General features: G+C 48.8%; 1 protein-coding gene across 2 annotated transcripts; it reads right to left on the bottom strand.

Moving 5' to 3' along the window:
* Nucleotides 1–1,586: 1,586 nt before the first annotated feature.
* PTK6 (protein tyrosine kinase 6) lies at nt 1,587–18,289 on the bottom strand. Of its 2 annotated transcripts, none has more exons than XM_079979537.1 (9): nt 18,106–18,235; nt 16,936–17,199; nt 13,008–13,129; nt 9,703–9,866; nt 8,004–8,157; nt 6,481–6,642; nt 5,406–5,587; nt 4,178–4,331; nt 1,587–1,933 (listed from the first exon to the last, which is right to left on the bottom strand). In XM_079979537.1, exons 1-9 carry the CDS (start codon nt 18,195–18,197, stop codon nt 1,746–1,748), a joined length of 1,482 nt encoding a protein of 493 aa, XP_079835663.1. In that variant the 5' UTR covers nt 18,198–18,235; the 3' UTR covers nt 1,587–1,745. The 2 variants fall into 2 exon arrangements, with proteins under 2 accessions (XP_079835663.1, XP_079835664.1); XM_079979538.1 differs by having other exon boundaries at nt 1,590–1,933; nt 18,179–18,289.
* Between the last annotated feature and the right edge of the window lie 8,077 nt (nt 18,290–26,366).

Here is a 26,366-nt window from a genome sequence, read left to right as displayed (position 1 = left end):
AAAAGGTCTCAGTACACCCCCTTTAAAATCCACAATATTTGGAAGACTTCTTGCTCTTCCTGCTCAGTTTCTCCTCGTATTGGCTCTGTCTCTCCTGCATTAAACACAACCGTGTTCCATTGTATACCAGGATTAGAAACCTGTTTTGAAGAGAGGAGAGGAGCAAAAATCTTCTCCTTATGATTGAGCACCAGTGGCTGATGTAGGTGTGTTTTCCCCCACTGGTGGGCGTCTGGTGGGGAAACATGTTGGGGTTTTTTTGACTACGTGCCATTCTGTGCAGCTTCACACCGAGTCAATTAAGAGTTGGCCAAAGGCCAAGGATGACTGAGCAGAGAGGAGTTATTCTGCCTAGAGATAGGAGACCTTGGATATAGCTCTACCATTGGTTGAGTTCTCACACAGGCATGACGACTTATGACCTAATGATCGGAGTGTGTGTTGGTCAGTGTGGTGTTCTGAGAGTCGTTTGGAGTTTGTTAAGAGAGAGCTAGTAAAGATCCGTTTCTGTTCTTGTATATAGTAACTTGTGGGTAAAGGTAAAGGTAAAGGGACCCCTGACCATTAGGTCCAGTCATGACCGACTCTGGGGTTGCGGCACTCATCTCACTTTATTGGCCAAGGGATCCGGCGTGCAGCTTCCGGGTCATGTGGCCAGCATGACTAAGCCGCTTCTGGCGAACCAGAGCAGCGCATGGAAACGCCGTTTACCTTCCCGCCAGAGCGGTACCTATTTATCTACTTGCACTTTGATGTGCTTTTGAACTGCTAGGTTGGCAGGAGCAGGGACCGAGTAACAGGAGCTCACCCTGTCGCGGGGATTTGAACCGCCGACCTTCTGATCAGCAAGCCCAAGAGCCTCAGTGGTTTAGACCACAGCGCCACCTGCTTTTCATGAGCGACATTTAAATGGGCCTGTCCCCAGATCCCACCCTTCCTCTCTTCCCATGAGATGTAGTAATGGGGACCAGCTCAGACAGCTCTCGCACTCATGTCCCGTTTGCAGCTTTCCTTGGGCATCTGGTTGGCCACTGTGAGAACAAGATGCCGGCCCTGAGAGGAGTTTGGTCTGATCCAGCTCTTCTTAATCTCTTATCCTGCAATGCCAATATCACATGTCCACAGTCGGAGTCTGTTTTTATCACAGAAGCCCAAAGCCCTGCTCCTCTGCCCTCCCAAGTTGTGCGCACGTTTCAGTTCACTTGTTGTTTAGTTGTTTAGTCATGTCCAACTCTTTGTGACCCCCTGGACCAGAGCACACCAGGCACTCCTGTCTTCCACTGCCTCCCACAGTTTGGTCAAACTCATGTTGGTAGCTTCGAGAACACTGTCCAGCCATCTCATCCTCTGTTGTCCTCTTCTCCTTGTGCCCTCCATCTTTCCCAGCATCAGGGTCTTTTCCAGGGAGTCTTCTCTTCTCATGAGGTGGCCAAAGTACTGGAGCCTTAGCTTCAGGATCTGTCCTTCCAGTGAGCACTCAGGGCTGATTTCCTTAAGAATGGAGAGGTTTGATCTTCTTGCAGTCCATGGGACTCTCAAGAGTCTCCTCCAGCACCATAATTCAAAAGCATCAATTTTTCGACGATCAGCCCTCTTTATGGTCCAGCTCTCGCTTCCATACATCACTACTGGGAAAACCATAGCTTTCACTATACGGACTATCAGTTCACTAGAGGTCGCTTTTTTCTGTATGAGATTTGCAAGGTTTAAAGGGAGGAGGAGGAGGAAAGAGGAAGCTGCTCCTCTCATTCTGGGTTCTCGTAGTTGGTGAAACTCTGGAGCTGCCCTCGGAGCTGCTTGAAGTCTGGCCTCTCTTTTGGGTTCAGGTCCCAGCATGCGCACATGATGTTGTACATTGTGGCAGGGCAGTTGAGAGGGCAGTGCATCCGGAAACCGGTCTGGACGTGCTTGAAAACTTCACTATTGGTCATACCTGAAAAGAGCGAGGAAAACGATAACGTTAATACAGTCATACCTCATGTTACGTTTGCTTCATGTTACGTTCCTTCAGGTTATGTCCTGCGGCAACCCAGAAGTACCGGAAAGGGTTACTTCCGGGTTTCGCCGCTTGTGCATGCGCACAAGTGCTAAGTCATGCTTTGCACAGGCGCACAAGCGCCAAATGGCGCCGCACACCTGCATGGATACAGTGCTTTAGGTTGCGCTCTTTTCATGCTGTGAATGGGCCTCCGGAACGGATCCCGTTCGCAACCAGAGGTACCACTGTAATAATAATAGTAATAGTAATAGTAATATTAAGTGTGGCTGCATTTAAAATGCTGCAGGTGCTGCTGAATTAACATTATATTTTTAAATGACCATCAATTTATTTTTATTATTATTAGTGTTCAAGAACAAAAAATTACAGTTGCAAAATCACAGTTACAAATTAACAAATTCAAATCCTGTGTTTATCAAATTACCGTATTTTACGCTCCATAAGAAGCACCTCACCATATGACGCACCTAGTTTTTAGAGGGGGAATGCAAGAAAAAAAATATCCTTTAAAGGGAGCGGGTTGCTCTTCTCTCTCCTCGTGGAAAAGCCCCCAAGATCTGCACAGACAATCTGCGCGGCTCTTTAAGGGGAGCGTGGCACTTGTGGGCTTTTCTGGGAGGTGGGGGAAGGGACAGAGCCGAAAGCTAGAATAGCGAGAGGGAGCGCAGCGATCCCTCTCGCTGTTCTGGCTTCTGGGATAGCTGCGCAGCCTGCATTCGCTCCATACGATGCACACACATTTCCCTTTACTTTTTAGGAGGGAAAAAGTGTGTCTTATAGAGCGAAAAATACAGTAATAGAAACTATACAGTGGTACCTCTGGTTGCGGATGGGATCCGTTCCAGAGGTCTGGCTGGATCCTGAGGTTTTCACAACTGGAGGACTGGTTCTGAGCATGCACATGCGGTCTAGCGCTTCTGCCCATGTGCATGCGGCAAAAACCTGGAAATATACTTCTGGGTTTGCCGCTTACGTATCCCGAAGTTTACCTAACTGGAGAGCTACGTAAGCGGAGGTACGACTACTGTATGCCCATGTGGCTTCCTCCCTCCTCAGCTTGACATCCTTTAATCTTTAATCTCTATTATACATTGTGTCTTTATACTAATAGTATCGTCAATTTTTATTAGTTTTCAAAATTTTAATGAATCGATCCAAATTACTTAAATTTAATACAATTAAAAAATAATAATAATTAGGTTTCCCGCTCCTGTTACAAACATATGTCCGTTGCTTCCTGTTGTTTACCACATAATTCTAATTCTTTGATCACCTTCTCATCCTTCTATTTATTTTAATCCATTTTCATAGCTGGCCGTTCTTGTTTCCTTGCAACCAGCGCCTTTGTTGTTTCCCTAGCATATAAATACCCATTTATTTCACGTGTGCAACCCTTCCAGGCGGAAGGGCTGAATTAACACTATAAATCTTGTAGCCTAAGACTAGCACGGCTATGCATTCATCATAGAATCATAGAAGAGACCCCAAAGCTCATCTAGTCCAACCCAGGAATCTCAAGTAAAGCATCCATGACAGATGACCATCCGATCTCTGCTTAAAAGCCTCCAGCTGTGGCAGCTCCTGTGCTGTCTTCACTGCCAAAATGACTTGCAGAAGGGCCGTAGCTCAGGGATAGAGAAGCTCAGAGTGTACGCCCTGCCTACATTTGGGAGGGGGGAGATTGCGTCATATCCGAGAGTCTCCAGCCTTTGTTTTTTTTTCCTCTACTTTCGCTTTTGAGGAGAGAGGACGTGTTTTCACGATGCTGTTCGCTGTGATAGATAATGGATAGTCTGCTGTAAATAAAATTGCTTTTAGCTGCCAAGATCCTGAGTGGACTTTAAGCACACTGAAGAAAGCACTGAAGAAGTTTTTGCAGCTTTCTCTTACCGCTGCTGAACTCTGCTGTTGCTCAGAGCCTTTGGAATGTGGCCTTTGAAGTCCGAAGGCCTGGCCTGGTAGCTGCGCAGCCGAAGCGGGCTGGACGCCAGGATTTATCTGAGCAATAAATATTTCTTCAGAGGTTCCACCTCTGTAAGGCTGGGAATGTGCCCTGCCGGGAAACATCAACAGCCTCTGCCAGTCAGTGCTGGCAGCACTGATCTCGGAGGACCAGTGTTCTGGCTCAGTATAAAGCAGTTTCCTCTGTTCCTATGATGCCCTGGATCTCAAACGCACCTGGATATGGGTTCTGGCCAAGGGTCATGATTTCATACAGGAGAATTCCGAAGGACCAAACGTCGGATTTGACGGAGTAGCGGCCGTGGGAAAGGGCTTCCGGTGCAGTCCATTTGTAGGGGACGTTGTGCGAGTAAGATTCGTAAACGTTGTCCTGCGAGAACAGAAGAACAACATGTATGTATAACAACAACCCACTGAACACTTTACAATTGTGCACTTTTATTATTAACTGCATGAACCACAGAATTCAGCAAATCTTGGTGTCATATTGGTGCAGAATTCCTTGTTGTTGTTGTTTTTTAAATGCACAGCAAACACCAGCTGGGGCATAACCTATTTTTATTTACTGTCAACACTCCCCAAGCCTCAAGAAAATTCCTTTTCATTTTTGTATATATTTTTTATTAAATTTTCTGTTTTACAATTTAAGGTACTCATTTTTACATCCTTAAGATATCAGTGACTTCCCTTCTTCTCTTTCCGTGGTTCATTTTACATCTCATAAATCCCTGCATATTTTACAAAAACTATACCCTTCAGTATTCCAGTATTGCATCCATCAAAACCTATCTACACTGTTAAATTTATCTTAATGCTGCCGGTGTTTTCAGCTGTACACAGTTATTCCCCATATATTCAATAAACGTTTCCCAATCTTCTCTAAACGTATGCTCTTCTTGTTCTCTTATTTTAGATGTTAAGTCTGCAAGCTGCGCATATTCTGTCAACTTAAGTTGCCATTCTTCTTTGGTTGGGACCTCGCTCGTTTTCCATTTTGGGGCTAACAAAACACGGGCCGCAGTAGTAGCATACATAAATAACCTTTTTTGACACCTGGGGATTTCAGTCTAAATTATCCCCAACAGAAAGGACTCTGGGTTTTGGGGGGAAAGTACTTTTAAACATTTTTTAAAATTCATTATGCATCATTTCCCAGTACAGTGGCTGTCAACGGGATCCGTTCCGGAGCCCCATTCGCAACATGAGCAGAACGAAACCCGCGTCTGTGTGTGCGCGGGTCACGATTAGCCGCTTCTGCGCATGCGTGTGACGTCATTTTGAGCGTCTACGCATGCGCGAGCGGCGAAACCCAGAAGTAACCCTTTCTGGTACTTCCGGGTTGCCGCGGGACGCAACCTGAAAAGATTTAACCTGAAGCAAATGTAACAAGAGGTATGACTGCACTCTTTTACCCTTTTACAAGTCCACCGCCTCAAGAGAATACCTTGATCAGCCTGGCCATCCCAAAATCTCCCACTTTGCAGATGTTGTTCTCTCCGACCAGGATGTTCCTGGCAGCGAGGTCTCGGTGGATGAATTTCTGCGTCTCCAGGTAGCACATGCCATCTGCCACCTGGGACGCCATGTCCACCAGCTCTGTTATGTGCAGGTGCTCCCCTTCGGAACCTGGAAGTAAACATAGAGGGGCTTTCCTGTTAGGACCTGTCTGCGTTTCTTCTGAAAGTTTTGCTTATCGTTTCCATAAGGAGAGCCTGCTGGATCGTGCCAACGGCCCCCTGCAGTCAGGATGCTCTGTGGGGCCTCTGAGGAGTCTGCCTCTTCCCACTCAGCCGCCCTACAGCTGGGGGGCAGGCAGTGGGCGGACCGTTTGGGGCAGTGCGGAGCCTGCGGGCACCCAAGCCACCGCATCACTCGCCAGAGAGCCAAGGACAGGCAGAGCCAACTAATTGTGGATTTGCCTCCTCCATCATCCTCTCTGCTGAGTTCTACAAGGGCAACATTGAGGCCTCAGGAGGAGGAAGCTGGTAGATAACACCGCGCTTTGGATGGCTTGCAAGCAGGAAGGTGGGTGGGTAACGGGAAAACTGAAGTGGGTGTGGCAGTGCCCCATTTGCCCCTTTGGACCAGTATCCGTTGCGCAGCTGGAAAAGACCACAACAGATCATCTAGCTCAAACACCAACATTCACATGTGACTTGTGTTCAGCACTCGTGATTTCAGGCAGAAGCAGGGCTGTGCTTCCTGTCTGACCCCTATGGCTGCTCTAGCTCTGCCCTCCAATGACAAAGCATTGGGCTTCTCGTGAGCAGGGTCTTCACGCAAGCAGGACCCTCAGTTGTACTGGGTTCCCAGTCCTGTGGATCCCCTGTGTGGAAACGCCTGTGGGGAGTTTCCCCAGCAGACAAGTACCCACAACACGTGAGCATCAGAAGGTGGCAACACGGTGTCAGAAGTGGAGAGAGAAGCGCTGTCCCACTCAGGAAACTGTGAGAGCCCTACCTGCGAGCAGTGCAGGAAGCGGGTTACGGTGAAGGAAGCACCTTGTGCAAAGGTCTCACCTCGGAGGAATTCTAGGAGGTTCCCTTTGCTCATGATCTCCGTGATGATGTACACGGGGTCCCCACGAGTCGAGATGGCGTAGAGGGAGAGGATGTGCTTGTGCCTCAGCTTCTTCATCGCCTCAATTTCGTTTTTGAACATGTCCTGGTATGTCAGATCAGCTGCCAGGGGTGGGAGGGAAGCAAGCACATAGAATCATAGAACTGTAGAGTTGGAAGGGACCCTGAGTGTCATCTAGACCAACCCCCGCAATGCAGGAATCCTGCCCATAGTCGTCCCTGAGTAGGCTCGAACCACCAACCTTCTCATCGACCTTTTACACTGACCATAGTCACACTTGTAAAGGAAAGCATAGCAAGCCTTTTCAAGGTCTGAAAACTTTGTATTGTCAAGAGGCAATTTAGGAATACACCGTATTTTTCGCTCTATAAGATGCACCAGACCATAAGACGCACCTAGTTTTTGAAGGAGGAAAACAAGAAGAAAAATATTCTGAATCTCAGAAGCCAGAACAGCAAGAGGGATTGCTGCGCAGTGAAAGCAGCAATCCCTCTTGCTGTTCTGGCTTCTGGGATAGCTGCGCAGCCTGCATTCACTCCATCAGATGCATACACATTCCCCCTTACCTTTTAGGAGGGAAAAAGTGAGTCTTATAGAGCAAAAAATACGGTATATTTTTCCCTTACTTCCCTGGCTGAAGAAGGGTGAATAGGAATATTTTCACGTTTGAGGTTTTATTGTGTTTTTAATATTTTGTTGGGAGCCATCCAGATTGGCTGGGTGCAACACAGTCAGATAATTAATAATAATAATAATAATAATAATAATAATAATAATAATAATTTATTATTTATACCCTGCCCATCTGGCTGGGCCTCCCCAGCCACTCTGGGCGGCTTCCATAGAAACCAAAAATACAGTAAAATATCACACATTAAAAACTTCCCTGAACAGGGCTGCCTTAAGATGTCTTCTGAATGTCAAGTAGTTGTTTATCGCTTTGACATCTGCTGGAAGGGCGTTCCACAGGGCAGGCGCCACTACCGAGAAGGCCCTCTGCCTGGTTCCCTGTAGCTTTGCTTCTCGCAATGAGGGAACCGCCCTCGGCGCTGGACCTCAGCGTCCGGGCAGAATGATGGGGGTGGAGATGCTCCTTCAGGTATACTGGACCGAGGCCCTTTAGGGCTTTAAAGGTCAGCACCAACACTTTGAATTGTGCTCGGAAACGTACTGGGAGCCAATGTAGGTCTTTCAAGACCGGTGTTTTATGGTCTCGGCGGCCGCCCCCAGTCACCAGTCTAGCTGCCGCATTCTGGATTAGTTGTAGTTTCCAGGTCACCTTCAAAGGTAGCCCCACGTAGAGTGCATTGCAGTAGATGGGTGGCATATAAACAACAAGGAACCCCAAACACTAATCTGGCTGCTTCTCTTTGGACCAACTGATGATTCCAAGGCCTCTTCAACATCGACCTGACATGATAAAGGCAGCTTCCTTTGCTCCCGTGCGAAGCTAAACTCTCACCTCTGGGGAGCACTTTGATTGCAACTCTGACTCTGTCCTTCCAGTATCCTTCGTAGACTTCTCCAAAGTAACCTGCACCCAGTTTCCGGGCAAGGCGGAACTCTTCCTTTGGCCTCTCCCAGTCGTCCCAGTGCGGCATCGCCGTGGGCTCTTGCTGGAGTCAAAAGAAAATAAATGGCAAGACTTTGTTACCTAAGGTTCACCCAGAGGACCAATGTAACTGTTAAGTTGTGGGTGAACATATCAGACGACACAGCGATTCTTCAAACAGCTCTTGTTTATTCAGAGGCCAGAACAGAACTGAACTGAAGGGTTCAGTCAGCCTGCTTATATAGAGCTCCAGTACAACGTAACTGTAACAATTTTCTAAAACTATCCAATCACTGAACGTCACTTTCAATCCCTTATTTGCATAACTATCTACAGCATCCCCCTGCTGGCCCAGGGTGAGAACTTCAGTACATAACAGTAACCCTAAAGACTTCCAAAACTTTCCTTCTCAAGTTCTTAGAACGATTGAGTTGGAAGTTATTCCAAGAATCATCTCATCCTACCACCTGCATGCAGGTCTTTCAGCTAAAACATCCCTGACTGATGGCCATCTTTCTCTGAACTCTGTCGGTTTCACCTTACGGTTACAGACCCAGGGTGACAGAGTTTTGGGATGCACAGGCACCCATAGCCGCTATAGCTAGTGAATGTTAGAAATTGATAAATTGTAGAATTTAGATAATATTTTGAGTATTATTATTATTATTAATTCAACTTATACACCGCCCTATACCAGGAGGTCTCAGGGCGGTTCGCAACAAGACCACAACATATAAAATCAAACCAAAAACAGTACAGTGGTACCTCGGGTTACGGACGCTTCAGGTTACAGACGCCGCTAACCCAGAAATAATACCTCAGGTTAAGAACTTTGCTTCAGGATGAGAACAGAAATCGTGCGGCGGCAGCAGGAGGCCCCATTAGCTAAAGTGGTGCTTCAGGTTAAGAACAGTTTCAGGTTAAGAACGGACCTCTGGAACGAATTAAGTACTTAACCCGAGGTACCACTGTAACACAATAATGCCCTCCCTGCCCCCCAAGCCACATTCTAAAAGGGTTTGGATGTCAATGAGATAAACCAAAGGCCTGGTTAAAAATGAACGTGGTTAATAACTTAATTTGTTTTGGAGGTCCATTCTTAACTTGAAACTGTTCTCAACCTGAAGCACCACTTTAGCTAATGGGGCCTCCCGCTGCCACTGCACAATTTCTGTTCTCATCCTGAAGCAAAGTTCTTCACCCGAGGTACTATTTCTGGGATAGCAGAGTGTGTAACCTGAAGCATCTGTAACCCAAGGTACCACTGTATAATGAAGGCGCCAGGCAAACTTCCCTAGGGAGAGCATTCTATAGATGGGGAGCCACTGCAGAGGAGGCCCCGTTCTCATGTTGCCACCCTCCGGATCTCTCAAGGAGGAGGCACATGCAGAAGGGCCTCGGGTTATGATCTCAGGGTTCGGGTAGTTTCATATGGGAAGATGCCTGACGGCTTTAAAATACAGGTTGAATTTCTTTTCAGGAGATGCCATTCAGAAGACATGGAGAACAAAGTGTTAGGTTATTAAAAGACATTTGACCTTTTCATCCTCACTTCCGTTTGCTAACCGGCGCTGGTCCAATGCATCTGCAGTTGCAAATATGGACTTACCTTGTAGCACGGGGTCAAGAGCCTCAGCCCGTGGGTGAGTGCTTTCTCTTTGTAATACTCTACAAGGGAGAGCAGATCTGGGAAGGAGCGTGTGGCATTCATGTAGTAATCTCCCTGGTCGTTGCGCAAGATCTTGTAGTGCCTCACCAGTGACTCATCTCGGACTGTGAAATCGCGGAAAGGAGAGTCAGAAAAAGAGGGAACAATGCAGAAAGGGAAGGGGAAGCAGGGGGAAACACCCAAATCATTACAGGTCATTATCTTCCTGTTCCCGTAAGTGCCCTGGTGAAAACTAGGCAGGCTGCCATCTCCTACACGGTTCTGTTCAGGACAGGAACTTCTGCGCTTCATACCCGAGCATGGGAGAGGCTTTGGGCAAATGTTCCTCCGCATCTGACATTTTAACACAGCAGCTAGACTGGTGACTGGGAGCGGCCGCCGAGACAACAGAACACCGGTCTTGAAAGACCTACATTGGCTCCCAGTACGTTTCTGAGCACAATTCAAGGTGTTGGTGCTGACCTTTAAAGCCCTAAACGGCCTCGGTCCAGTATATCTGAAGGAGCGTCTCCACCCCCATCGTTCTGCCTGGACACTGAGGTCCAGTGCCAAGGGCCTTTTGGCGGTTCCCTCACTGCGAGAAGCTAAGTTACAGGGAACCAGGCAGAGGGGCTTCTCGGTAGTGGCACCCGCACTGTGGAATGCCCTCCTGCCAGATGTCAAAGAGATAAACAACTACCTGACATTTAGAAGACATCTGAAGGCAGCCCTGTTCAAGGAAGTTTTTAATGTGTGACATTCTAATGTATTTTTAATCTTTGTAGGAAATTCCCCAGAGTGGCTGGGGAAACCCAGCCAGATGGGCGGGGTACAAATAATAAAATTATTATTATTATTATTATTATTATTATTATTATTATTATTAAACCCCTGCACTGCACAGGGTTGGACTAAATCACCCTCAGGGTCCTTTCCAACTCTACAATTCTAGGATTAAACAACCTGGAAACAAGTTGCTTAGAGCAGTGTTTCCCAACCTTGGGCCTCCAGCTGTTTTTGAACTACAATTCCCATCATCCCTGACCACTGGTCTTGCTAGCTAGGGATGATGGGAGTTGTAGTCCAAAAACAGCTGGAGGCCCAAGGTTGGGAAACACTGGCTTAGAGGACCGTCTGCTCCAGCATAAACCTGCCCAGATGTTGAGATTGCCCTCAGAGGACCCGCTAGGACTAGGTCATACAAGACAGGGACTATTCCAGCGGTAGGCAACCTAAGGCCCGGGGGTCGGATGCGGCCCAATCATCTTCTCAATCCGGCCTGCGGACAGTCCATGAATCAGCATGTTTGGACATGAGTAGAAGAAGAAGAAGAAGAGTTTGGATTTGATATCCCGCTTTATCACTACCCGAAGGAGTCTCAAAGCGGCTAACAATCTCCCCCACAACAAACACTCTGTGAGGTGTTGGTTACAGATAGGTAGCCGTGTTGGTCTGCCATAGTCAAAACAAAAAAATTCCTTCCAGTAGCACCTTAAAGACCAACTAAGTTAGTTCTTGGTATGAGCTTTCGTGTGCATGCAGGTATCTGAAGAAGTGTGCATGCACACGAAAGCTCATACCAAGAACTAACTTAGTTGGTCTTTAAGGTGCTACTGGAAGGAATTTTTTTGTTTTGTCTGTGAGGTGTGTGAGGCTGAGAGACTTCAGAGAAGTGTGACTGGTCCAAGGTCACCCAGCAGCTGCATGAGGAGGAGCGGGGAAGCGAACCCGGTTCACCAGATTACGGGTCCACACTGGCTCTCCAGAGTAGAATGTGTGCTTTTATTAAAAATGCATCTCTGGGTTATTTGTGGGGCCTGCTTTGTGTTTTTACATGAGTAGAGTGTGTGCTTTTATTTAAAATGCATCTCTGGGTTACAGTGGTACCTCAGGTTACATACGCTTCAGGTTACAGACTCCGCTAACCCAGAAATATTACCTCGGGTTAAGAACTTTGCTTCAGGATGAGAACAGAAATTGTGCAGTGGCGGCGCAGCAGCAGCAGCAGCGGGAGGCCCTATTAGCTAAAGTGGTGGTTCAGGTTAAGAACAGTTTCAGGTTAAGAACAGACCTCCGGAACAAATTAAGTTCTTAACCCAAGGTACCACTGTATTTGTGGGGCATAGGATTTCGTTCATTCCCCCCCCCCACCAATATAGTCCGGCCCACCACATGATCTGAGGGACAGTGGACCGGCCCACAGCTGAAAAAGGTTGTCTATTCCACCATGGAATCTGATCTTTGGAACTCCTCACACAAGGAGTTCCCCCCTGACCAGTGGCGTAGCGTGGGGGGTGCAGGGGGGGGCGGCCGCACCGGGCGCAACATCTGGGGGTTAGGGTTAGGGGGCGCAAATCCACGGGTTAGGGGGCGCAAATCCATGGGTTAGGGGGCGCAAATTACTTGCCTTGCCCCGGGTTAAAGGTAAAGGTAAAGGTACCCCTGCCCGTACGGGCCAGTCTTGACAGACTCTGGGGTTGTGCGCCCATCTCACTTAAGAGGCCAGGGGCCAGCGCTGTCCGGAGACACTTCCGGGTCACGTGGCCAGCGTGACATCGCTGCTCTGGCGAGCCAGAGCCACACATGGAAACGCCGTTTACCTTCCCGCCGGTAAGCGGTCCCTATTTATCTACTTGCACCCGGAGGTGCTTTCGAACTGCTAGGTTGGCAGGCGCTGGGACCGAGCAGCGGGAGCGCACCCCGCCGCAGGGATTCGAACCACCGACCTTTCGATCGGCAAGTCCTAGGCGCTGAGGCTTTAACCCACAGCGCCACCTGCGTCCCCTTGCCCCGGGTTAGGGGGCGCAAATTACTTGCCTTGCCCTGGGTGCTGACAACCCACGCTACGCCGCTGCCCCTAACACCATTGTTAGTTTCTTTTGGGCAACTTTTGGATGACAACTTTTCTTTTAAAAACTACCAGGTCTTTTGTTTCGTTTTCCATTTCCATTTTACCTTTGTTTTATGCTGGATTTTCGACAGCCTACTCTGGCTGGTTATGAGGATTCCTATTCTGTTCCATTCTATATTAAAACTTGTAAGCTGCTGTGGCAGAAGAATCACCAAGAAACGGTAGTAATGAACAGCTAGCAGAAATCTTATTGCCGATGTCTCTGGCGTAAATCGCTGCAGGGCTTCTTGCGGTGGTGAGCGATATATATGTTTAACAAAATGAAAACCCAGCTCTATAAGAAAATTACTAGGAGCTTCTTCTCCTTTGCAACTGGTCATTCAAGTCGGAAAGGTAGGAAGTGAAAAACACTTACCTGACAAAACATACTCAGCACCCTTTTTCTCGCTGATACGGATTAGGAAGGCTCCGACCTTATTCTCTTCTGACATCAGCCGATGGACTGTTTCAGAACGGGACATCTGCCCAAAGAACCACCTACAAAAGGAACAATTTAAAAATTTCCTTTCCTTTCAGGGAAGAAGGGTTGCAGTTCAGCAGTAGAGCAACTCTCAACAAGGTCACAGAAACGAGAAACAGTAATTTTATGGTAACTGCTTGTTAGGATAGGGCATAGCTCTGTATTTGCTCTGCAAGCACAAGGTTGATGGTTCAATCCCTGGTGTCTCCAGGAAGAGCAGGGAGGTAATGCTGGAGAGGAACAGTGTACTAAATTGGCTGGATCAGATTAAAAACAGGCCAAACCCTACGCCAAAGGAGAAATGGACATAAATCTGATATCAGGAATCACAAGACAGAGAAACCAGTAGGAGAAGACTTCAGTCTCCCAGGATATTCTATACAAGATCTCAAAGTAGCTGTCTTATTACAAAAGAATTTCAGAAATAGACTGGAAAGAGAAGTTGCTGAATTGCAATTTATTACGAAACTTAAAACCACGGAGAGACCTGGTCTGAATAGAGACACTGGATTCTTATTTCATTATAAATCTATTTTTAGCCATCTAACCCCTTGATTTTTCCTGTAAGACCAATTGCAGTCATTAACAACGGCCTCAGTCCTGTATACCTGAAGGAGTGTCTCCACCCATATCGTTCAGCCCGGACACTGAAATCCAGCGCCGAGGGCCTTCTGGCTGTTCTCTCATTGCGAGAAGTGAGGTTACAGGGAACCAGACAGAGGGCCTTCTCGGTAGTGGCGCCCGCCCTGTGGAACGCCCTCCCACCAGATGTCAAAGAGAAAAACAACTACCAGACTTTTAGAAGACATCTTTTAGAAGGCAGCCCTGTTTAGGGAAGTTTTTAATATTTAATGCTGTACTGTTTTTAACACTTGATTGGGAGCCACCCAGAGTGGCTGGGGGAACTCAGCCAGATGGGCGGAGTATTAATTATTATTATTATTATTATTATTATTATTATTATTAAACAGTTCAACAGGTTTACCACACCTATCAGCCAATCACCCATTCCCACCACCCTTCTCAGTAATACACCTCCCCACCCTCTCACTATATATAAGGGTCTGGTGACTTCTGTTTCAGTGAATCTGAAGAAGTGTGCATGCACATGAAAGCTCATACCAATACAGTAGGTGCTCGGGTTGCAAATGTGATCCATGCAGGATGCATGTTTGCAACCTGCAGCATTTGCAACCTGCAGTGGTGCCTCTGCGCATGCGCGAGTTGAGATTTAGCACTTCTGCGCATGCACAGCCCCCGAAACCCAGAAATAACCCGTTCTGGTACTTCTGGGTTTCAGCCGGTCCGTAACCCGAAAAAACACAACTTCAAGCGTCTGTAACCTGAGGTATGACTGTAACTACCGTATTTTTTGCTCTATAAGACTCACTTTTTCCCTCCTAAAAAGTAAGGGGAAATGTGTGTGCGTCTTATGGAGCGAATGCAGGCTGCGCCGCTATCCCAGAAGCCAGAACAGCAAGAGGGATCGTTACTTTTGCTGCGCAGCGATCCCTCTTGCTGTTCTGGCTTCTGAGATTCAGAATATATTTTTTCTTATTTTCCTCCTCCAAAAACTAGGTGCGTCTTGTGGTCTGGTGCGTCTTATAGAGCGAAAAATACGGTAACTTAGTTGGTTTCTAAGGTGCTACTGGAAGGAATTTTTTTATTAAAAAAAGAGAACAGTATGATTGAGGGGCGCAGACATTTTAAAAACGAGAAACCTGAACCACAGGCAGTTGCACTGGAGAGCTTTTTCCTCCTTCCCAGCTCTGTGGTTCAATGTGCAGGTGTGGTCCAAAAAGGCAAATCCAGTACTGGGGACATGCAGAAAGATGAGAAGAGTCTGCTGGACAGGCTAATGGTCCCATTTAGTCCACCATCCTGTTCTCACAGCAGCCACCCAGATGTCAGATGCAGGAACTGAGCACAAATGCCCTCTCTCTCCTCCTTCAGTTTCCAGCAACTGGCATTCAGAAATATTACTTCCTCCTACTACGGAGTCATCGTGGCTAGCAGCCTTCAATAGCCCTCTCTTCTTAAGAAAGTGCACTCCTGTGCACGGCATGCAGCAAATTCTGCAACCTCCAGCACAAAAGCAGGTGCATAACCCACATCCCTGGGAGCGGCCGCAGCTTTATTTCCAACCTGAGTTTAGAGCAAGCTTTTCTCCCTCCTTTGCCTGAAAAGGCAAGCCTTAAAGGTATAGTAAGCAATCCTACAGCATCTAACAAAAGCAGAGACATCACCTTGCCAACAAAGGTCCATATAGTTAAAGGTATGGTTTTCCCAGTAGTGATGTACGGAAGTGAGAGCTGGACCATAAAGAAGGCTGATCGCCAAAGAATTGATGCTTTTGAATTATGGTGCTGGAGGAGACTCTTGAGAGTCCCATGGACTGCAAGAAGATCAAACCTCTCCATTCTGAAGGAAAGCAGCCCTGAGTGCTCACTGGAAGGACAGATCCTGAAGCCGAGGCTCCAGTACTTTGGCCACCTCATGAGAAGAGAAGACTCCCTGGAAAAGACCCTGATGTTGGGAAAGATGGAGGGCACAAGGAGAAGGGGGCAACAGAGGAAGAGATGGTTGGACAGTGTTCTCGAAGCTACTAGCATGAGTTTGACCAAAGTGCGGGAGGCAGTGGAAGACAGGAGTGCCTGGCGTGCTCTGGTCCAGGGGGGTCACGAAGAGTCGGACACGACTAAACGACTAAACAACAACAAAGCAATCTTACAAGGCTGGAATGAAGACAGGAGATAATGTATGGCTGAAATTGCAGTCTCCTCCTGTGCTTCACCGTCTCCTCACAAAGCTTTGCCAAAGTAGAAGAGGGAATGCACCTGTTTTTGTTTTGCATGTGAAATCAAATGAATCCATCAAATCTGCATATCAAATCAATCTGGCTTTTGCGGTCCCAGAATCGGGATGTGGGTTAAGTGCCTGTCCACATCTCGGTTTAATGCAGGTTGTAAACCTCTCGTGTGCATCTTTTTAATTTCCCCTCATCCATATTGCTTTCTCCCCCAACTACTGCTGCCCAACACTCTTTCCAAATTCCCTGGGCCACTGATGGATCTCTTCCCAAATCAGATTTTCAAAGTATGCGGAACCTCTGGGTTTAGGGAGCAGAAAGTGGTGTGCAGAGCTTGCTGGAGGAGAAAGCAAGGGGAAATTGTAGGACAAAGGGATTCTCTTTTTTTTTCCAAGTAATTTTTTATTGTTTTCCTTACATGTTCTTTTCCAACAAACCATATTAATACCATACATTCCCTGTGACTCTGCCGAGTCGCAACTCCCCCCTCCCTGCAATTGGTATATTTAACCCCTTTCTATCGCGCACCTCATTCTCACAATAGTACTATTATACATGGAAGGTATTATGTCAATCCTGCTAGTGTCTTGACCTCTTTACAATTCTCCTTTAAATATTCAATAAATTTACTCCAATTATTTTGGTATCTTTTATCTTCCTGGTCCCGGATCCTCCCTGACAATTTGGCAAGTTTTGCATATTCTGTCAACTTCACTTGCCACTCCTGGATGACTGGTATGCCTTGTGTTTTCCATCTTTGGGCCAGGAGGGTTCTTGCAGCGGCCATAGCATACATGAACAGATTTTGGCCTCCCATTTTGATTTCCATTCCTATTAAGCCTAATAGACCTGCCTTCGGTCTTTTGGGGAAGGACAAAGGAATTCTCAATCCACATTAAGTCAAGGTATTGGGGAGACCCTAAATCCAAAGCACTCAATGCCCAGATCTCATCTGCACGCCACAATTTTCTTCCTTTTAAAACTGGCTGGGGATATTTGCAGACGTGTACTTACGGCTCTGCCTCCATAGTCTCCTGCTTGGCCAAGTAGTTGTAAGGCACGTAGCCTTCCTCAAAACCCGTCCGGGACGGATCCAGCTTCTTGGCCCACCACCACTCTCCTTTCTTCTCGATCACTTGGAAGAGATCTCCAGCCCGGAAGCTCAATTCTGTCTCTGTCATGGCTTTGAAGTCCCACAGGCTGGTGTAAAGGCAGTTTCTGGCTCTCCATGGTGGCGCAGGCTTGGAACTCATGGTGTGAAGGCAGGCAAGCTGAAGGCTGAAGCAGATTAATGGCCTGTGTGGGTGAAATCTTACGCCTCTGTAGAAAATTACCCCCACCACACACTGCAGAAATCCAGATTCGTTCTGGCCACAAATCCTTTTCAAAGGCCCATCGCCTGCTACAAACCTCCACGGGTGAAGCTTGGGAAAGCCTTTGCAAATCTTGCGGAGTTGCCTTTTATCTGCACCAAATCAGGTGGAGGCTGCCAAGGAGGCTTTGCGAGAAAAACCTTCCCCACTTCCTCTTTATAAGGAAGAACGAGAGAGAGAGAAAGAGAGAGAGAGAGAGAGAGCAATAACCTGTCTCTTGCCCTGCCCTGTTGTTGTTCCTTCAACAGAAGAGGAAGGAGGAGGTGGTGAAAGAGAAAGAGAATGCGCGGATTCCCTTCTCCGAGACTGGGGCGCCGGATGCAAATCCCGACCGCCTCGTGGCTTCTCTGAGTCAGCCTTTGGGAGATGGGCTAAGCGGGGAGGCCCATCCCGTTTCGCTGCCCGAGGCGACATGGGACCGTGCCAACGCTGCCAAAGCCTTGCTCAGACGGTTGCGTGAGATCTAGCAAGATCTCTGGGAATTCTTGCGAGGTCTCGCCAGAAGCCGCTGCTATACGACCCCGACAGCGATGGCAGGGGAGAGTGGGCACCTGCGAGACATACAGAGAGTTAACAGCCAAAGGCGTGGTGAAAGAGGAATGTTTTTGCCTGGCGCCTGAAGATCTACAACAATGGCGCCAGGAGAGTCTCCCAGGGGAGAGCTTTCCATAGGTGTGTGACACACACACACACCAGGGCCAGCCCACCCATGAGGCAAAGTGAGGTGACTGCCTCAGTTGGCGGGATCCATAGAGACAGCGGATCTCGATGCAGATCTGACCCCCATTTCTGACTGTAGATCTTCACTTACCCCTTCTTCCCTGGTGAGAAGAATGACCCAGTTTTGTGGTGAGCCTCAGGTGCCAAAATGTCTCTTGCCATACCTGGTTTCACACCATGCATCCAAACAGGCCTTTTCTGCGGTGGCTCCGTGCCTGGAAAAAACCAAGCACTGCTCTGATTAACATTTTCTGGTTTTCAAAAATGTGTTTGTGGTAAGGGGGTGGTTTGTTTGTTTTTGTTTCTATTCTCATTTTGTATTTTTCTGTTGCTATCTGCCCTGGAATCTTCGGGTGAAGGGTATGTATGGAAATCCTAAGAGGCAATAATAATAACTTCAGAAGTCATCACTTCTGTTGTTTTGATGTGAATTCTTTCTTCCCGAAAGTAACCCAACACAAGGTTCTCCCGGAGGCTAAAAGAAGATGCATGGGCTCTTCCTCTTCAAGGGCAGAGAGAGGATCTCATGTAGGATTTCCCCTCCACGTGCTGTGGAAACTCCCAGGGCCTGATGACGTCAGAGCTCCAGGGCTGAAAAGGGGGCGTGTGCCAGAGACGAGTCTGGGGAAGACCAGGAGAATGTTGGGATCCAGGTATTTCCCAATCCAACACGCCAACGCACCGACCCAAATTTCAGCTAACCCTGGGTGCTGGTGCAGTTTATTTCCCTTCTATTTCCCACTTATATTCAGCTCCGGATTCTGATCCCTTTGAGTTCCGGCCCAGCAGGAGTACTTCTGAGCGTGTGCAGAGGGCCTTCCCGTCGCTACTGAGCCACAGAGGAGCAGCAAATCCTGAATCAATTGCCTGGGACGGCAGGGTGCATGCCAGGAGGGAAGGGAGAGTACCGCTAGCCAGGGAATGCGGGCGATGCTTTCTGCCCTGCTCTTTCTCCCCGCTAAAGGGCAGAGTGCTTCTGAGCGCGTGCAGAGCGCCTTGCCGTCGATACTGAGCCACGGCGGCAGCAGGAGCAGCAAATCACGAGATAGCTGGCCGACATGAGCGGGTGCAGGCAAAGAAGGGAGGGCGGGAGCGAAAACGCCAGCGATGCTCTCCGCCCCGCTCCACTTTTCTCCGCAAATGACCCGAGACTAGAAGAGGGGCTACGGAGCCGCAATACCGCACTTCGCCGCCAGAGGGCGCAGCATCGGACGGCGCTCCCTCCCGCTCCTGCCGGCTGCACACGCGTCACTGTCGGCCTCGCGAGGGAGGGGCTGAGACCCGGGACGAGCCGGACTGCTCATTTGCATCCCGCAGCGACCGGCGTGCCTTGCGCCCACCACCACGCGGTTCTCGCGGGCTCCGCCGGTTCGGTGCCGGTTCCGACTGTGGCGAGGACGCCGCTTGCAGGAAGGACGAAAGGCGTGTTCCGGGGCGCCCGGGCAGCTCGATTTTGACCCGCAGGCGAGGACACTGTAACCTCAGGGGCAGGCGCGCGTGCAGTGGCTGGTGCCGTGCAGCTGCAGAAAGCATACTCTGGTTTCTCTTCAGATCGTATAAATCTTTCGCCTTTTACTAAAGATTTCCGTGGAGAGGAACATTTATGAGTTTTCAACTAATTTTTTGAGGCCATGCTTCGGCAGGGCTGTCCTTTCTCGGTGAAAAAATAGAATTATAGTTTTTGCTCAGAAGATGTGATATGCTAGTATTGCTTCTAGTGCTAGGTGCTCATCCTGGGAGTCATTTTGGACTCATATAACTCTCCATGGAGGCGCAGGTGAATTCTGTGTCCAGGGCAGCTGTCTATCTGGTACGCAGGCTAAGACCCTCCTTGCCCCCAGACTGTCTCACCAGAGTGGTGCATGCTCTGGTTATCTCCTGCTGGACTACTGCATTGTGCTTTGTATGGGGCTACCTTTGAAGGTGGGGACGCAGGTGGCGCTGTGGGTTAAAGCCTCAGCGCCTAGGGCTTGCCTATCGAAAGGTCGGCGGTTCGAATCCCTGCGGCGGGGTGCGCTCCCGCTGCTCGGTCCCAGCGCCTGCCAACCTAGCAGTTCGAAAGCACCTCCGGGTGCAAGTAGATAAATAGGAACCGCTTACCGGCGGGAAGGTAAACGGCGTTTCCGTGTGCGGCTCTGGCTCGCCAGATGCAGCTTTGTCACGCTGGCCACGTGACCCGGAAGTGTCTCCGGACAGCGCTGGCCCCTGGCCTCTTAAGTGAGATGGGCGCACAACCCCAGAGTCTGTCAAGACTGGCCCGTACGGGCAGGGGTACCTTTACCTTTACCTTTTTACCTTTGAAGGTGACCCAGAAACTACAACTAATCCACAATGTGGCAGCAAGACTGGTGACTGGGAGTGGCCGCTGAGACCACATAACACCGGTCTTGAAAGACCTACACTGGCTCCCGGTACGTTTCCAAGCACAATTCAAAGTCTTGGTGCTGACCTTTAAAGCCCTAAACGGCCTCAGCCCTGTATACCTGAAGGAGCGTCTCCACCCCCATCATTCTGCCCAGACACTGAGGTCCAGCGCCGAGGGCCTTGTGGCGGTTCCCTCACTGCGAGAAGCCAAGTTACAGGGAACCAGGCAGAGGGTCTTCTCGGTAGTGGCACCCGCCCTGTGGAATGCCCTCCCACCAGATGTCAAAGAGAGCAACACCTACCAGACTTGTATAAGACATCTGAAGGCAGCCCTGTTTAGGGAAGCTTTTAATGTTTGATGCATTACTGTATTTTAATATTTTGTTGGAAGCCGTCTAGAGTGACTGGGGAAACCCAGCAAGATGGGCGGGGTAGAAATAATAAATTATTGTTATTATTATTATTATTAGTCAAGTAAGATTGTTTTCCTTGAATATGGTCTTAACAGTAAGTGACTAGAGGCCAGTTCTGGATCCACAGGTCCTTCCACAGTGGGGACATAGGTTTCATGATGCCTTTGTTAAAGACTGTCTTCCAATAGGAGCACTCACATTCCATTGTTTCCCAACTGTTGATGATTATACTACATTTTTTAGATTTGCTTTTAGAGAGTCTTTAAACTTTTTTTGTTGACCACCAGCATTACGCTTTCCATTTTTAAGTTCGGAATAGAGTAGTTGCTTTGGAAGATGATAATCAGGCATAGAAGCTACAAACATGAGCCTGACCAAACTGCGGGAGGCAGTAGAAGACAGGAGTACCTGGCGTGCTCTGGTCCATGGGGTCACAAAGAGTCGGACACGACGACTAAACGACTAAACAACAACAATCAGGCATAACCAGTCCAAGGAAGTTGATGTTGAAGAATCATCGCTTCAACACTGGTGATCTTTGCTTCTTCCAATACACTGGTATTAGTTTGTCTGTCTTCCCAAGTGATGTGTAAAAATTTCCGAAGACACCGTTGATGGAATCTTTCAAGGAGTTGGAGATGGCGTTTATAAGTGGTCCATGTTTCACAAGTATGCAGTCAAGGTTGGTAGTACAATAGCTTTGGAAACAAGCATTTTGGTTTCCCTGCTAATGTCCCAGTCCTCAAACACTCTGCACTTCAATCAGGAGAAAGCTGCGCTTGCAGAGCTCAGGCAATGCTGGATTTCGGCATCAATGTCGGCCCTTGTGGAAAGGTAACTGCCCATTGAGTTTGATTTGTGGCACTGCAGAGGGGTTATTTTGTATTTGTTGGTGCAGCACTTTGGTTTTTTTTGGATGTTGAGGGTTAGGCCAAGCTTTTCGTAAGCTTCTGTGAAGATATTTAGGATGGTTTGGAGGTCATCCTCTGAGCGTGCGCACATTATGTTGTCATCAGCATACTGAAGCTCTATTACGGAAGTTACGGTAACTTTACTCTTTGCTTTCAGCCTGCTCAGATTGAAGAACTTTCCACCTGTTCGATATATAATTTCTACTCCAGTGGGGAGTTTCCCTTCGACAAAGTGTAGGAACATGGCAATGAAAATAATGAATAGAGTTGGGGCAATAACACAACCCTGTTTAACACTTGATAACACTGCATGGTTCACTTTGAGAGCCATTGTTATCTGCGATTGTTGCTGTCATATTATCATGGAGGAGCCGGATGACGTTCACAAATTTATCTGGGCAGCCAATTTTCACAAGGACAGTCCACATGGTATTACGATTTACAGTGTCGAAAGCCTTAGTCAGGTCAATAAACGGCATATACAGGGGTTGGTTTTGCTCTCTGCATTTTTCTTGAAACTGCTGAGTGGTGAAAATCATGCCCACTGTCCCCCTGGAAGGCCGAAAACCATTTTGCGATTCAGGAAGGGTCGCCTCGGATATTGTTAAGAGACAGTTTGCTAAGATCCTTGCAAGAATTTTTCCGGCCGCAGCTAATAAAAAGATGCGTCAAAAGTTTCCACAATCCATTCTGTCACCTTTTAAAAAAAGAGATTGATAATTTTCGCATCTCTAAAGTCTGCTGCGATCTCCTGTTTCCCTTTCACTTATTTTCTCCAGCATATATACTCTTGCTTCTGATTTTGCAGCCCTCCATCGAACAAGGCAAAGGGAAGGTTGCTTCACATGCACACGGTCCCAGCTTCAATCCCCAACATCCTCTGAGAACTAGGGGTATAGGGCAGTATACCAATTGAATAAATAAAATAAAATAAATATACAGGTAGGACTAGGAGACAGTACGTCTGGCAATATGTGGATGACACAAAGCTCTACTTCTCCATCGTTGCTCTATTTTATCTATTAAATTTGTATTCATCTGAAGAAGTCAGGGCAGTTGTTTTTTACTTTTCTGCTGTTGTTGCCGTAGGATGGAGGGATCCAAAAGAAGGCTGAACAAGATAAACGAACAAGCTCCAAATGCATCTGTCAGGGGCTCAGGAGCAGAAGCACAGGGAAGAGGGGAGATGGAGAGCGAAGGGGAAGAATCTGAGGGCAGCGTAGGAGAAGATGACAGTGGCCCGAGAGATTCCATGAGCCTCTCCAGCGAATCGGAAGATTCACAGAAGGGGGCACCGGTGGCCAGGGCAAGGGGGGTCCCAAGGGGGACACTCCAGAAGCAAGGGGCCAGCGGGGACTCCCAGAGCAGCAGTTGGAAATCAGGACCAGCTTCCCCACCAGAGCATAGTGGGGGGAAGAGTCACAGGTATCGGGAGTAGCGTCTCCCCCAGCAGGGAGAGGAGAGGAGTCAGGGCTGACCACGCCTCCATCGGAGAGTTAGGCAACGGAGGGGAGGTCAGGTCCAGCTAGCATCCCGGAAGAGGGAAGCAGTGACAGAAGCAGTGTAACGGTCAGGAGGAAGGTCACTGGGTTGGCGCGAGAGGCAAGTTCAAATGTACAGGAGCGCGGGACAGCAGAGAATGAGGATTGGGAACCGGGTCCTAAAGCCCGCCGGAGGGAGGGGGAGGAGCTAAGCGACTCAGCGTCGGAAGAGTCCAGAAAGGGGAATGCCCCAGCGGACAGGAGGACCCAGAGGAGAAGAGAGCAGCGGAAAAGGTGGAGCAGGGCTAGGATCTTAAACTGGTGTCAGAGGGGAGGAGATTCAGACGGGACTAAGGGTTTAAGACGTTTAAGGGTTTAAGACGTGGAGCTGCGCGCTGCGGCTTTAAAATGGAAACTGAACTTCAATAAAGACTTTTGTACATAACGACAGCCTGGCGTTGGTCCTCTGTGAGCTGGGACCTTGGGGCAGCTCTGACAGCATCTCTCTTTTTTTGGTGTGGGGGAGATATCGTGTGGAACTACAAGCTCAGATTTGAGTAGTAGTAGAGCCTCACCAAGAATTGATGCTTTTGAATTGTGGTGCTGGAGGAGACTCTTGAGAGTCCCATGGACTGTAAGAAGATCAAACCTCTCCATTCTTAAGGAAATCAGCCCTGAGTGCTCACTGGAAGGACAGATCCTGAAGCTGAGGCTCCAAGACTTTGGCCACCTCATGAGAAGAGAAGACTCCCTGGAAAAGACCATGATGTTGGGAAAGATGGAGGGAACAAGGAGAAGGGGACGACAGAGGACGAGATGGTGGGACAGTGTTCCCCAAGCTACCAGCATGAGTTTGACCAAACTGCGGGAGGCAGTGGAAGACAGGAGTGCCTGGCGTGCTCTGGTCCAGGGGGTCACAAAGAGGCGGACACAACTAAACAACAACATAGCCTCATCAAGAGTGACTCGTTGCTATTTGTACCTACAAATAATCGGCTAAGAACCAGTTCTATTTTTTCACCGAGAAAGGACAGCCCTGCCGAAGCAAGGCCTCAAAAAATTAGTTGAAAACTCATATATGTTCCTCTCCACGGAAATCTTTAGTAAAAGGCGAAAGATTTATACGATCTGAAGAGAAACCAGAGTATGCTTTCTGCATTCGCACGGCACCAGCCACCACACGCGCGCCTGCCCCTGAGGTTACAGTGTCCTCGCCTGCGGGTCAAGATCGAGCTGCCCGGGCGCCCCGGAACACGCCTTTCGCCCTTCCTGCAAGCGGCGTCCTCGCCACAGTCGGAACCGGCACCGAACCGGCGGAGCCCGCGAGAACCGCGTGGTGGTGGGCGCAAGGCACGCCGGTCGCGGCGGGATGCAAATGAGCACTCCGGCTCGTCCCGGGTCTCAGCCCCTCCCTCGCGAGGTCGACAGTGACGCGTGTGCAGCGGGCAGGAGCGGGAGGGAGCGCCGTCCGTGCTGCGCCCTCTGGCGGCGAAGTGCGGTATTGCGGCTCCGTAGCCCCTCTTCTAGTCTCGGGTCATTTGCGGACAAAAGTGGAGCGGGGCGGAGAGCATCGCTGGCGTTTCCCCTCCCGCCCTCCCTTCTTTGCCTGCACCCGCTCATGTCGGCCAGCTATCTCGTGATTTGCTGCTCCTGCTGCCGCCGTGGCTCAGTATCGACGGCAAGGCGCTCTGCACGCGCTCAGAAGCACTCTGCCCATTAGCGGGGAGAAAGAGCAGGGCAGAAAGCATCGCCCGCATTCCCTGGCTAGCGGTACTCTCCCTTCCCTCCTGGCATGCACCCTGCCGTCCCAGGCAATTGATTCAGGATTTGCTGCTCCTCTGTGGCTCAGTAGCGACGGGAAGGCCCTCTGCACACGCTCAGAAGTACTCCTGCTGGGCCGGAACTCAAAGGGATCAGAATCCGGAGCTGAATATAAGTGGGAAATAGAAGGGAAATAAACTGCACCAGCACCCAGGGTTAGCTGAAATTTGGGTCGGTGCGTTGGCGTGTTGGATTGGGAAATACCTGGATCCCAACTTTCTCCTGGTCTTCCCCAGACTCGTCTCTGGCACACGCCCCCTTTTCAGCCCTGGAGCTCTGGCGTCATCAGGCCCTGGGAGTTTCCACAGCACGTGGAGGGGAAATCCTACATGAGATCCTCTCTCTGCCCTTGAAGAGGAAGAGCCCATGCATCTTCTTTTAGCCTCCGGGAGAACCTTGTGTTGGGTTACTTTCGGGAAGAAAGAATTCACATCAAAACAACAGAAGTGATGACTTCTGAAGTTATTATTATTGCCTGTTAGGATTTCCATACATACCCTTCACCCGAAGATTCCAGGGCAGATCGCAACAGAAAAATACAAAATGAGAATAGAAACAAAAACAAACAAACCACCCCCTTACCACAAACACATTTTTGAAAACCAGAAAATGTTAATCAGAGCAGTGCTTGGTTTTTTCCAGGCACGGAGCCACCGCAGAAAAGGCCTGTTTGGATGCATGGTGTGAAACCAGGTATGGCAAGAGACATTTTGGCACCTGAGGCTCACCACAAAACTAGGTCATTCTTCCCACCAGGGAAGAAGGGGTAAGTGAAGATCTACAGTCAGAAATGGGGGTCAGATCTGCATCGAGATCCGCTGTCTCTATGGATCCCGCCAACTGAGGCAGTCACCTCACTTTGCCTCATGGGTGGCTCAGTATCGACGGCAAGGCGCTCTGCACGCGCTCAGAAGCACTCTGCCCTTTAGCGGGTGAAACGAGGGGTTGCAGAAAGCACCGGCCGCATTTCCCAGGCTGAAGTTGCGCTTCCTTCCTTCCTTTAATAATAATAATAATAATAATTTTTATTTATACCACGCCCTCCCCAGCCGAGACCGGGCTCAGGGCGGCTAACAAGCAATAATAAAGACAAGTTGAATGAATACAACTTAAAAACAAGATTAAAATACAAGATTAAAATATTAAAATGCAGCCTCATCACAGGAGGGGAAAGGAAAAAGAAAGAGGGGGAGGGAATCAAATTGGCTCCAACTCTGTCTTACATGCCCTGCGGAAAGAAATCAGATCCTGCAGGGCCCTGGTCTCATGAGGCAGAGTGTTCCACCAGGCCGGGGCCAGTGCTGAAAAGGCCCTGGCTCTGGTTGAGGCTAATCTGACTTCCTTAGGGCCCAGGACCTCTAA

This window comes from Podarcis cretensis (genome assembly GCF_951804945.1).
Source record: "Podarcis cretensis genome assembly, chromosome: 6".
NCBI classification, from domain to species: Eukaryota; Metazoa; Chordata; class Lepidosauria; order Squamata; family Lacertidae; genus Podarcis; species Podarcis cretensis.
Note: the sequence above shows the minus strand (reverse complement) of the source record. Positions and strands in the feature narration are given on the sequence as shown.

What these genes read in the sequence shown, in the direction of transcription:
- PTK6 (XM_079979537.1), bottom strand. Translation starts at nt 18,197, where the DNA reads ATGCATGGTGTGAAACCAGGTATGGCAAGAGACATTTTGGCACCTGAG. An exon ending in TTCTCACCAGGGAAGAAGGG is followed by an intron (nt 17,200 to 18,105) that starts GTAAGTGAAGAT and finishes AATCTGCTTCAG; the next exon opens with CCTTCAGCTTGCCTGCCTTC. An exon ending in AATCAAAGTGCTCCCCAGAG is followed by an intron (nt 6,643 to 8,003) that starts GTGAGAGTTTAG and finishes CACCCCTGGCAG; the next exon opens with CTGATCTGACATACCAGGAC.